The 13,105-nt window shown below is 52.5% G+C and overlaps 1 protein-coding gene across 2 annotated transcripts; it reads right to left on the reverse strand.

Moving 5' to 3' along the window:
* Nucleotides 1-1,023: 1,023 nt before the first annotated feature.
* On the reverse strand, nt 1,024-9,943 carry Lrrc47 (leucine rich repeat containing 47). Of its 2 annotated transcripts, none has more exons than XM_055615201.1 (7): nt 9,300-9,943; nt 5,741-5,860; nt 4,314-4,430; nt 3,360-3,475; nt 2,859-2,961; nt 2,373-2,462; nt 1,024-2,233 (listed from the first exon to the last, which is right to left on the reverse strand). In XM_055615201.1, the coding sequence occupies exons 1-7, from the start codon at nt 9,924-9,926 to the stop codon at nt 1,988-1,990; spliced, it is 1,419 nt and encodes a 472-aa protein (XP_055471176.1). In that variant the 5' UTR covers nt 9,927-9,943; the 3' UTR covers nt 1,024-1,987. The 2 variants fall into 2 exon arrangements, with proteins under 2 accessions (XP_055471176.1, XP_055471175.1); XM_055615200.1 differs by having other exon boundaries at nt 5,408-5,860.
* Between the last annotated feature and the right edge of the window lie 3,162 nt (nt 9,944-13,105).

Below are 13,105 nucleotides of genomic sequence, written 5' to 3' on the forward strand. Positions count from 1 at the left end.
CACACATAGACCTGTGAGGACAAGGCCTTGAACACTTGAGGGTGCTGTGGTCCCTCCCCAGTGGCCCATGTAGAACCTGGACCACACCTGGCTCCTGTGTGCTGTGAAATGGTCCTAGGCTTGTTGGCCATGGCTAGAAAATTTTGAGGTCTGTAATCTGGGATGAGAAGGTGGAAGGCACAGGGGCAGCTGGTCTGTGGCCAGAGAGGGGAGGCCATTCAGTAGGTGAGGAGTGCCACAAGACTGAACCCGTTGCTCCCTGTCAGGAAGGCCCCCCCCCCCCCCCCCCGTTTTGGTTTTACCACTGACAAGCTGAGTGGCTAGCCAATCTGGCCAGGGAGGACAGGTATTGCTGGCCACCTCATCCTAAGAGCTCTTGGTTCGGACTGTCCTGAGCTTCAGTGGCCCTCGTGTGGGAGTTCGCAGTGGAGTTGTCCCAACTGGCCTAGATCTCTGTACTAGAAGTCAAGGCCTCAATTCTGACATCTCTGCTTCCACTCCCAGGCCCTAAATGATAAATGAGGTAAGATGGTGGAGTGGGACCCATCTGAGCCATCACAGGACAGGCCTAGTATGGCCCTTGTCAAGCATAGGCCATCCAGGCCTGACAGTCCCTGGGGCAGGAGCAGGTGTGTGGCTGGACAGTGCAGACATGGCTGAGCCAGGAATACAGGGTGCAGTGGGAAATGGGACAGGGAGAAGCAGGTGCATTCCATGTAAGGGAACCAGCTGAGGAGAGGAGTACCCAGGTCTCTCCTGGCAGCCCTGCACTGCTGAGCTGACAGTGGGGGTGGGCGCCTAGCAGTGCCCTGCCCTCCAAACTGGGCCAGTCCTCCCAGCCCCTCCTGGCGGCTGTCCAGTGTCTTCAGCCTGGAGCTCTGGCTAGTGGTCTGCAGGGAGCTGCCTCAGTGACCCCAAGGTCATGTGTGAGTCAGAGCCAGGTGGGGATTTAGGCTGTTTCCCCATGTGTGGCAACTGTAACACACCCCTGAAAAAAGTGGCAAGGCTGCTGGGGTGCAGAGATGCTGCTACCAATGGGTTTTTATTAGTTTTATTAAAACAAAGGGGCGCTCTGCTTATATCTGTAAAATCAGTTCCAAAATCCGAAGGTTGTCATGGGCTGTGCTAGAGGAACAGCAGGAACTAGGGGCGGGGGACAGGATGGGCACAGGGCAGCGCCACCCTTACACACTTTGGTGAAGCCACACAGTGGGAAAACTCTTGCCATGGCCACTCAAAGGGACCTGTGAGCAACTGTGTCTCATGGAGCTCTGGAAAACACCTACCAGCTTTGTCCAGGACACTCCCAGGAGAGGCCTGGAACCTCACTGGTCTGACAACTAAAGGCTCTTGCACAGCCTCAAAACAGAACCAAACTCCCAAACAGCAGGCCCAAACCCAAACCATTGTTCTTTTAAAGAAGATAGAAATTGTCCTTTGGTCAAAGACCACCCACGAGAAGATGGTGTCAAGTGGAAAGGCTGGAGGGCTGGTTGTCTGCTCCGCCAGATGCTAAGGCATGGGGCCAGGGAGGCCCCTTTGCAGCTGGCTGGTTCTTAGGACCAAGCGCTCTGGCTCCAGGGATGGCAGGTGTGTGCTGGGAGCATGGCCACAGCTCCATGCTAGGAAGGAAGCTCGAAAAAGACTCAGATCACAACATGATGTTCCTGCACAGATGATGTTAAAAAGAGCTAACATGTTGTAGAAAAATAAACCCTGTTCAACAGAATGCCTGAACTCAACGTGAATTTACACTGCACGGCCAACCAAGTGCAGGGTCTTTCCTACGTTTTCTGACGCATGATTCCGAGCATTTCCAGCAGTTATCTCAACGATCCATGAGAACAATAGACAGAGAATCACATTAGTGCTGTAATGATACACAACTCAGGTTACAACAGTCACCCGGACAAAGCAGACTCCTTAAAGTACCCTGGGAAAGGAACGAAGAACAGCCACACTTGCCTACAGCACACCCGCAGGGCTGTCAGCGAACCACAGTCACATGGGGAGGGACGGCTAGCAGGTCGGCCTTGGATGGGTACACCACCTTCAAACTCCCCTCCAGGTCCACCACCCGGACCTGCTCCACCACCAGGGGGCACTGTCCATCCTTCCCAGCTCTCAGATTCAAGTTGGGATCAGAAAGCCCACAGCTGGCATCAGCCTCCGTTCCCGAGAGCACGTCTTCCTCTTTATTTTCTGAGGTGCTTCTGCTCAGTTCTGCCATTCTCTGCAAATGAAGATAACCTTTTTAACTGGGAGAGAAGGGACCCAGGGAGTTGGCTGCAGTAACCCACAGAACGAACAAACAGCAGGGTGGGAACACAAAGCTGCCCCTCATGCCAGGATCTAGGGCTGGGCTAACTTACCAGGATGAGGTTGTCCATGATGTCCTTACAGAGCTGGAGGCTGGTGGCACTGGTTACTTCCAAGAACAAGTTGCATGTTGTTTTCTTAATCTTAAGAGTCGGATTTCAGAAAAGAATAGTTATTGGTGTTTGGACACCGGCCGCTCAATGTATTCAGAAGAGAAATCTAGAAGCAGAGTTACACAGGGCTGGAGGAACGGCGTGCTTGCCTCGTATGTATGAAGCCTTGGATTAATCTCCAGCAAGGCATAACCAGGCATGGTGGTGCCTGCCTGTAATCCTAGCATCAGGGACAAGGAGACAGGAGGGTCAGAATAATTCATGCTGGTTCTCAGCTTACGTAACAAAGGCCAGTCTGCTTCAAAACCAGAAACCTGTAGCAGAAAGGTCCCCAGCCCTCTGCTCTGCATGTCTGTCACTCAAAAGTGGATAGCTGGGTGGTTAGCACTACCTAGAGGGCACGGCTGTAACTCAGACACTGCCTACCTTTGTCTTCTCACTGTTCGTTATAGGTGGGAAGGAAATCACATCTCCCTCCGCATCCACAAGACATGGGTAGTTTTCTTTCCCGTCCAGTAGGTGAAGGTACCTGTGTGGGAGGGAATCCAGGTGACAGGCACGGTGTGAGCCGCCAGGGAAGCTGAGCAGGGGCAAACTGCAGACGAACTAGGTGCAACGTCAAGTGTGCAAGCCTAAGTGTGCAGTGATGTGACCCCAGAGCGGCCTCACCCTGCATCCTCAGCCGCCCAGAGATCCTGGAGGCAGAGCTCAACAATCCTCACCCCAACGTGGAAAAGCCGACAGCTGCCTAGAGCAGGAGCCCCCAATGCAGCCTGGTCCTTTCAGGAGCGGCAGGAAGAAGTCTGGGGAGATTCCCTCCCCATCCAGTTATGTTTTTGAGCTTCTGGCAGCTACCGAGGCTGGCTAAGGTACTGCTGGTTGGTGCTGGGTGGTGTGCAGACCTCCTGTACACGCCAGCTGACTGACCTGTGCAGCCCTGAGACGCTCTGCCTCTTCTTCTGTTTTCTCTGCTCCTCAGCCTCCAGTTGCAGTTGCCTCACCAGCTCCTTGGCCTTGGCTTCTCTCCGCCCCAAAGGCACAATCTGCAGGAGCAGAGCCCACAGTTTCCTCTTGCTGCTGAGGGCACCTTGGAATATAAGGGATGCTGGGAATCTCCATCTTAGCCTCTAGCCGGGGAGTGGCTTGCCAACTTTCCAGATGTGGAGGCAAGAGACCAAGGCCCATCACGGTAATACACTGACTGGCTATCTCCAGACACCTCTCCCTCCCCCCGCCCCCGGAGATGGGGTGCACAACACACAGAGTTCCTAGTTGAGCTTCACTTTAAACGCAGCTCACAAACAACTGTTTCTTAGAACCTGTGATTGCTGAGGCTAGTGAAGAGACAGGATTTAGTTGCACGAGCTGGTTGAAACTGGCACCTGAGGACTCCCTCAACCCCCTACCCCCAGTCTCTCTGCCAAACATAGCCCAGAGGCAACAGCCTAGAGCAAGCAGCACAGTGACTCAGCTCACACTGGTGTTCTGTGAGTTCTGGGACATAAACCAGAAACACTGGTAATAAGCTGGGGAGCCATAGTGGCACATGCCTTTAATCCCGGCACTTGAAGGCAGAAGAAGGTAGAACTCTCTGAGTTCAAGGCCAGTCAGCTCCACACAAATAGTTTCACACAAAAAGCCAGACAGGATTACAGAGTAAGACCCTGTCTCAGTAAAAGTAACAGTGAAAGAAGCACCTTCCAAACCCCTTCCCTACCATGGGCATTTGTACAGCTATGTACTGGGCCCAGAGTGAGGGCAGGAGTCTCAGACCTCATGCACTTGCCTGCAAAGTAGCAGGTTAAGCTCCCCAGGCCCAACCCTCAGCCCGAGTCTCCTGAGGGAAAGGCCGTGTGGCCAGAGGGGTGGACTAGCCGGCACCTTGAGGCCCTCCGGTGGCCGGGCTGTATACAGCAGGGGCCCGCGCACTGCCTGGAGATCATGAGTCGCAATGGTTGCTGCTGTCCTCTTCTCACCGAGGTCCTCATGAAGCTTCGTCTACAGACAAGAGCACAGCAGTGTGCTTCAGGGTCCCTGCTGCCCAGGGAGGCACCCACAAGGAGGCAATGGCCGGTAGTTCCCTCCCAGACTGCAAGTTTACTATCACAAAGTGTACCCAATCTGTCTCCCAACCATGTGTTTTTCTAGTCACTATCAGCCTCTCTTCTCTGTAATTCTAGAACATGGGACTTCTTTTGAGGATCTTTTATCTTAACCCATCACCTCATTCATAAGATAGCCTGAAGGTCTGCAACTAGGCCAGGCCAGGCTGGGGGCAGGGCACCACTGGCTTCCCGCCGGTGCTGCTGAGGGAGGTCTCAGATAGCAACTCTGGCCTTACTTGCACATGCCGTACTTGTCTCTGCGAGGCATAAACACAAAGATGTGCTTTTCATTCCTCAGCAGAAGCCGATGCCAGAGAGACAACTTTAGCAGTGTCCTGTCAGCCAGAGCCCAGAGCTCCCATAAGAGCGTGCTGCTGACAAGAGGTCACTTAACTCATCATCATTTCCCTGCTTCTTTTTCTGGCTTTCTTCTTCGGTTTTTTGAGACAGGGTTATTCTGTGTAGCCTGGCTGTCCTGGAACTAGCTCTGTAGACCAGGCTGGCCTCTACCTCACAGAAACCCACCTGCCTCTTCCTCCCAGAGTGCTGAGATTAAAGGTGTGAGCCATTAACTTGGCTGGCAGTGAACCTTCTACACCCTAAACCAGGGCCTGCTATGCTACCACTGAAGCAGGGACACTGAGGCACAGAGACCACCTTGCGTCTCCTGTCTCCGACTTGACTGCTAGCCCCAGCAGCATACCCAGCATTTATTCCCCAAATCTGTCTGCTATATGCATGCCCACCCCAGCATGCAGCACCCACCAAGTAAGCCTGCTGCATGCATGCCTACCCTAGCATGCAGCCACGTCTGTCTGCCTTGTATCCACCTCCAGCATGCAGCCCCAAGCCTGCCTGCTGAGTGCCCACCTGGGAGTTGAGAAAGCGCCGGAGTGCATTTCCTGGCTGCAGGTCCATGCCTCTCACAACGGCCCCCACGATGTATGGGCGCACATCCCTGACCTCCGGGCTCACCCTGACTGTCAGGGGTGTGGGGTTCTCAGAGACATGCAAGACCTTGAGCATCAGTCTGGCTGAGTCAGCTATCTCCTCTTCAACCTCCCCGCTTTCCCGACGCTGCTTCCGCTCCCGCCTCTTCTTTCTGTCCTCCTTCTCGGAGCCCTCTTGCCGGCCCTTGCTCCGACCGCCGCGGCCACCAGCACGCAGATACTCTAGGATGGACTTGGTCTGGCAGCCACCCACCATCTTCTCCAGCCGCTTGTCCCGAAGCCTGTTTCCTCGAAAGTTGATCTCTTTGAGTTTAGGGCAGTCTGCCAGCTCGGTGGGGATCTCAGTCAGTTGGTTGTTAGAGAGGTCCAGTGTCTAGAGGGAGAAGAAGAGAAGAATCAGGCTGCCCAGGTCTGCGCAGGTAGACAACAAGCTCTCCTGTGGCCCAGCCCAGGAGCCGCAGCCAGGCTGCCCCATGAACTACCTGCACGGCCATAATTGCTTATTGCCTGGGCCCCTCTCCCCTTCCTCAGGCCACAGAGGCTAGCCACTTCAACATGTCAGGCATGCACGCAGTCTGGATCAGCGGGGAGGAGGTCAGCAGCAAGCTGGGTGTCACAGAGACAGATGCTGCCCTGCCTTATACAGCAAGTGTCTAACTCAGGGAGCCAATGAGTCCAATGAGCTTGCTTAGAGAATGTGGACAAGGCTTATTTACAGGAATGTGAGTGACCTCAAAGCAGCCATACTTCTACAAAGAATCAACACAGCATGGATGGTGCTTCCTCATCGCTGGCTAGAGGAGTGTCTGCACACACCTCCCCAGATCACAAGGCCTCACGTAATTGGGGTAGAATTGCATACAAGTGGCTAGGAGGGGCTGAGATCAGTTCCAATGACCCCCTCTCCTTCTACAAGGGACACCAATAGTCACTGAGCCCGATCTTGGAGGGCCACCACAAGCAGCAGTCATAGCTGCTCTGAGGTCCAGAGGACAGGGTTTTAAATAGGAAACCAAGAGGCATCTGCTCGGTGTTTCTTTGCCAACAGGTACCCTGTGCTGCATGCCTGGCTGGGAAGCAGTTTGAGAACCACACATAAACACTTCTTTCTAAGGGTTGGTGGGGACTCTGGTCTGCCTTGTTCTTTGCTCATCATCAAGCATCTTTCTGAAAGAGCCTGGGGGAGGTCTACAGCCACCATGGGTGTGAACACCCCCACCTCTGCACTCAGCATAGTCTAGGAACATGGGGTGTGCAAACAGAAGGATGACAGCACAGGAAGTGGACGGCTACCGAAATGCCATCTGCTCTAGACGGTGGAGCTACTCAGTCAACTTATGAAGCAAGTGAGAAGAAATCTGTTTGGCTCAAGCTGTCAGGCTGCTTGGGTGAAAAGACACAGCACAGAGGAGGGCTCCAGACATACCACCAAGATATAGTAGAAAACTATAAAAGCTAAAGGAGAAAAGCATGTAAAAGAGGGACGCAGGCCCTTGAGGAGAAAGAGGCCAGGCAACAGCAAGGCCTTCTGGGTAAAAACACAAGGTTGTCTTGCACATGTGTGTGTCTCTGCAAGGGAGCAATAGTCTGAATGCCAGCTCAGTATCTGCCTGGAGCCCTGTGAGGACAGAGACAAAAAGATGAAAGAGGTCAGTGGGTCCTGCCACACATAGCCATAGGGTGAAGCACCCTTCATCTGATGCTTGCTCATGTTCAGCCAGCCCTTGGTGCCTCGAGTGGCATCCTTGTCATGGGCCGGGAGCTGGGTTCGAGGTGTGCTGGGTAAGCAAGGATGGGAGGGCAACAGCAGCAGAGGCTCAAGCAGGGCATGTGGGCTAGTGCTGGCCTTCCAGTGCCTATAGGAAGCTGTGAATGGCTGTGCTTGGGGCATCTAGGTACCTTGCAGGATAGGCTGAACTTCCAGCACAACACAAACCCCACCCAGTTCAGTGACAGGTGGGACTGCCTCTGCTGGGAAAGGCAGCACAACATAGTGGTCAGAGCAATGTGAGATGGCGTGTGTGGGAGACACGCAAGGACCACCTCAGTGTCAGACACCACAGTCAATGCCTGCTGGGTGGATCACCAGGCCCCTAAGTCAATCTGGCTACCTGTGGCTATAAGTGAGATTCAGAGCTTAGGGAGGGTTTATTTAGCCCAGGTTCTCTTGCAGAGAGAGGCTCTGGTCCCTGTGTGAGCTAAAGGGAGGGAGCAATCCTCGGCCAGGGGAACCTCCATGGGGGGTCTTTAATGACTACGGTGCTGTCCTGCCCACTGCTGCAGTCTTAGCTGGAGCGCACCGAAGGCCCGTGGAGTCAGGTGTGGTAGCAGCTCTTGGGTAAGGACCAAGGTTCCTGTGTTTGAGTCTCTCTTCTGGAAGTGCAGAAAGAAGTGGAGGTCTTGGTACCATTGCCTAGGGCCTAATCACATGCTTGTCTATGTTGGGCTTTGCTTTCCTAACCGTGGAACGTGGTTTAGTGGCAAGCTGACAATGATGCTTCGAGTTGCCAGGTGAGGAGCGAGAGGTCCCAAGAGAAGATACATAGGCAACAGCCAGCCAGCTCAGCCCAGTGTCAGCTAAACAGCCACTGAAGTAACTGGCAGGAAAGGCAGCTGAATCAATTCTCGAAGTCAAAAAGGTCAGTGGGTGAAACAAGACAGGCACCATATTATAAGAGCCGCCAGCCTCCTGGAAAACTGAAACATCTGCTGCAAAGAAAGGCAGGGCAGTGTACTTCCTGTGTCCTACCTAAGCCATGGGGAGGCCTACCACCTAAAGCACCCTCCAGGAGATGCCAAAAAACAGGCTTCATCTGCAGAGTGGCCCGCCCACATCCCACTTCTCTCTAAACATACACACACACACATACACACACCACACAGACACACAGACAGACAGACACACACACACACACACACACACACACGACTCACACACAGAGCACACAGCCAAGTCTTTAAATCTACATAATAATCATAGAGGCATATTTGCAAAGTGAACTCTGATCTCTCAAGAGCAAATTAGCTTGCAATCCAGCTGCTATGCTTATCTACCTTCATCAGGAAAGGTCTGCATAAACTCTAGGATGAGAAGCAGAAGACACAGACCTGCCCTGCCAAGAACGCCGAGGGTAGGGAGAGGGAACAATGGACACAGTCAGGTGGCCAGGATGTGACTAAGCGACCGTGGAGACCCTAGGCTGCAGTCAGGTCCCCTGTGGCTTTGCATCTTCGCTTTCCCGTCACTCACTTAACAGACAATGAGCACCTGGTGGGCGTCGAGCATGATGGGAGTCTGGGACCACAAAGCACAAGAAACCAGTCCCTTTCACAAGGCAGTCCCGAGGAAAACTCTAGGTGTGTTGTTGGCTTTGGGTAAGCACTTCGGCTTTCTATGAAACAAAAGCCTCGACCCCGACCAACCTCGGATGAAGGCTGTTGTTAAGAGTGAATATTACATAGCCCTCAACCCGCCGCCCAACGCCAAGTCCTGTTCTCTTCTGTTTTTTTTTTTTTTTGTGTGTGTGTGTGTGTGTGTGTGTGTGTGTGCTTTGCGTGGATGCTCCGCCATTTGGAAACCCGATCAGCTTACAATTATACACACAAAACTAGACCTGGCTCCCTGCTCTTGGACTCCTTCCCACGTAAGAAACCCAAGACTGGTAACTTTCAAACTCACACGTCCGGAGACCCTTGAGTACAAAGGTCCGAGAAGTGAGCTGAGATGGACCGGCTGCACAGGCAAAGACATCCTCCAACACCTCCAAAGAGGGACAGCAGGACGCGTCCCCCGCCCCTCGAGCCCCACTGACCTTGAGCGAAGCCAGGTGCGCGATGTCTGGGCTCAGCTCCCGCAGACAGTTGTCAGCAGCTGCCAGCTCACTGAGCAGGGGCAGAGCTCCTGGCCGGAAGAGCTCGGCGGGGAAGGCGTCCAGGCAGTTGCCGGTGAGGTTGAGGCTCTGCAGGCGAGGGGCGCAGCGGGCCAGGTCGGAGGGCAGCTCGCGCAGGCGGTTGCCGCTGAGGTTGAGGCTCTGCAGCTGCGGCAGACCGGGAGGCTCGGCGGGGCCCAGGCCCTCGCCCGGCGGCAGCGCCTCCAGCGCGTTGCCCGACAGGTCGAGCACGCGCAGCGCCGGCAGCGGCCCCAGCTCCGGGCTCAGGCCGGGACCCAGCGCGTTGCGCCGCAGCACCAGGCTGTGCAGCTGCGGCAGGCCCTGCGCTAGGCCCGGCCCGGGTGCACGCAGGCTGCCGCAGCCGCTCACCTCGAGGTAGTGCAGCAGCGGCAGCGTGAAGAGCCGCGGCGGTAGCCGCCCGCCCGCCGCCTTCACCCGCTCCTCCAGCCCGGGTCCGGTCAGCAGCAGCTCGCGTCGACGCTCGCGCTCCGCCAGCTCCAGCTCCGGCCAGGCCTCGGACATTGTCATTGCCGCCGCTGCCGCCGCCATCGCACCGCTTCCGGAATGCGGGGCCTTACTTCCGGCGGCCGACGGAAATGATCATAGAGAGCACCTTCGCTCGCCAGGGCGTCACCGCGCGGGAGTTTGTGGGACGGATGAGTGGAGCCACTCTCTCTTAAGCCTCACTGGGGCTGTCTAGTGTGCCTACTGGGAATCCTAATAGGCTATGGTGGCCAGCTTTCCGACCATCCAGATACCAATGAAGGACACGATTATTCTGGGGATGTAGCTTCATTAGCAGAGCGCTTTTCTGGAATGCGTGAAGCCCTAGTTCGATTCCCAGCACATCATAAATGGGGCATGGTGGTGTGCTCAGCCTGTCAAGGCAAGAGGATCATTTGTTCAATGACATTCTAGGCTTACAGCAAGTTTGAGGCCAGCCTGGGCGACAAGAACATATTTCAAAAATAATAAAAGAGACAGACAATGAAAAATAAAGATTGAGTAAATATAGCATACTGGGATGAGGGAAACGAGATAAAGGGCTTCAGGGTACTGCTAGGAGCCTTAGATTTAACTAGAGGAAGATTTGGGATGGGCAACAGGAGGTAATCCGGAAACACATGTCAGTCCGGTACTGGGAGCTTGGGAGCCAAGGAGCAGTCTTGGGACAAGGTATGATCTAGCCACCCTAAATATGTTCTGGCTCTGCAAGGTGATCCAAAAAGTTGAGGTTGTAGCTGCTGCTTTCCTTACAAGACAGAGCTATCACGTTTCCATGGGAACTAAATGCTCCAGGGCGGGGCCTAGTGGTCAGAAATAATGAACAAGGACAAGACTCTAGATCGGGACTGGCATGTATCACCCCACGATGTGCTCCAAGTATTGCCTCTCTTTGACCTTCACTTCTCACCGGACGGTCTTGACCTGCCAGCCGCCCAAGTAATGAATGACACAGAGACTTATTAATATGAAAGCTTGACCTTAGCTTAGGCTTGTTCCCTGCTAGCTAGTTTAACTTAAATTAACCCATTTATGCTAATCTGCATTCTACCATGCAGCTCATTACGGCTCCTCAGAGCCAGCACCTGTTTCTCCCTCCATGCCTGGCTGGTGAATTTAGTGCCTGCTTCTTTCCCAGCCTTCCTGTCTCTGCCAGATGTCCTGCCTAGCCTCTCCTGTTTTGCTATACACCATTCGGCTCTTCATTAAACCAATCAGAAGGTGATGGAGAAGGTATTTACAAAACACTGAGACAGGTGATGCTTCATAAAAATAACAGTATCAAAGTCTGGCCTGTTCTCTAATCTCTGTTACAGCAAGCAGAATTTGAACAATACAAAGACAACCCTCACACACTCACAAGAGATCATCCCAATATCGTCCTCTTTTAGTCCAATAAAAGGCTGCTTCTTTAACATTAATAAAATATATACAATAAGAGCAGTTATGAAAACTATCAGGTAAGAATTATATTCACAATGCCTAGTCCATTTGTATTTGGCAACTTTGGAGAAAGTAATCCATTATCTGTCCTATCTGGGTGAGTCCAAAGTTATATACTTAAATCATTTTGCATCATAACTTGCTTTTACCAACTTAAAAGCATCTTTTTAGACCTTAAAACATTTTCTTAAATCTTAAACAACTTAAGCATATATCTGAAACTATAACAATCTACTCAACACCACCAGAGACTTGAGCAAAATAAATATTAGCCCAGTAAACAGGAAATGTGTAAACAGGGAGTACAGAACAAGCTGTTTCCAAAACTGTAGAATTGATAGAGACTGATGGCTGCCTGCACAGTCACCCAAGATTCTATGTTATGCTGTACAGGCCATTCAACTGGCCTGCCCTCAGGGGCCTTTAGGGTCCTGACAACATCCTTTGTCACCACCTGCGTCCTACACCTAACACCAGCTGATTGGTGAGTCTTCCCTTCTTGTTGGTGTAAACATTCTCCTTTGTCCAAGAGACTAATTGTTGATCCTCTGGCATTTCTCCAGTTCACTGTCGAACAGACACCCCCACTCACAGCCTTCAAGGATGTGGTTAGGTCCTCTCACTTATCCTCATACAGACACCTTCCCTTGGGTGAATAATCTTTTTCTATAGACACAGTTTCTGGCTTTTCTTGTGCATTGAAAATCCTAGTACTAGGTGAGGCCGTGTCTTTCATCTGCCACGTGGCCCCTGGCACAGCTGTGACAACCTGCTCTGCCAGATTGTGCCATCATGTTTCTGGTTCTCTTGTATTTTGTGGGGATGCGCCAAAGTCTGACAGAACTAACTTTTCTCTCTTCACCCATGGGAATCTCGTCTTCCACTGCACCTCCCGGCTCTCCTCTGGGGTGTTTCCTACATAGTGTCTGATCCCTACACCTAGTGCCCGCTTTAAGGGCTTCCAAGCTCACATGCCTCTGAAACCAAACTTGGCCTCAGTAGTCCTTAGATGAGGGACCCAAAACAAGACCTTTTCAATTACGGTCAGAGATTGAGTAAATGAAGGTTCTCACATTCGAGGTTTTTCTCTTCTTTGCTCAAATCTTCTCACTCTCCCAAAAGTTTGAAATGTACACCTAAAAGGAATTTTCTCCTTAATCTACTCAAATGTATCTCTGCCCTTATAATTGCCAGTATCCTGCCAGACACGAGCGGTTCTTACATCCAGGACAGCGCCAAACCAGCTGTCCAATCTAACTTTGCAGACTTCATCAGGCCAGACCTGCACTTTCCCTCCCAGCCATGGATGTTCTCACAGACCCTGGACAGCATCAAAACAGCCTACTCTTCCTGGACTTGGCCAATATTTCAGCCTTTTGTCCATTTATTACCAACAAAAGGCTGGAATGCTGTGCTTCAGACCTGGGACAAACCATTCCAGGTTCTCCCAGCATTCCTCAGTCCCTATCTGCTGCTGGACATGGCTGGTAAACCCCACCGTCTACCCAGAACTTTCCGGGCAGGAGCTTGCCCTCATCCTCACCTTGTAATCCGGACATTTTGGTGTTCTTACTTTTTTCTTGTCCTCTCTCTTATCCGCTTGCATGGTGACCAAGAGCTGCTTCCAATGAAACTACATTTATACACTTTAACATGCCTTAGATGAGAAGTTCAACATCCTCATTCCCACCTCATCACTCCACCCTAGCTCCTCATTTTTAAAAATTAAGCAAAAAGGAGGGAATGTTATGTTGAATAGCAGATGGAAGAGGCTGCATACC

This window comes from Psammomys obesus, unplaced genomic scaffold, assembly GCF_907164565.1.
Source record: "Psammomys obesus unplaced genomic scaffold, mPsaObe1.curated_primary_1811, whole genome shotgun sequence".
In the NCBI taxonomy this organism is placed as follows: Eukaryota; Metazoa; Chordata; class Mammalia; order Rodentia; family Muridae; genus Psammomys; species Psammomys obesus.

What these genes read in the sequence shown, in the direction of transcription:
- Lrrc47 (XM_055615200.1), bottom strand. Translation starts at nt 9,926, where the DNA reads ATGGCGGCGGCAGCGGCGGCAATGACAATGTCCGAGGCCTGGCCGGAG. An exon ending in AGCGTCTCAGGGCTGCACAG is followed by an intron (nt 2,962 to 3,359) that starts GTCAGTCAGCTG and finishes CCTCCCACACAG; the next exon opens with GTACCTTCACCTACTGGACG. An exon ending in TCATGGACAACCTCATCCTG is followed by an intron (nt 2,234 to 2,372) that starts GTAAGTTAGCCC and finishes CTTCATTTGCAG; the next exon opens with AGAATGGCAGAACTGAGCAG.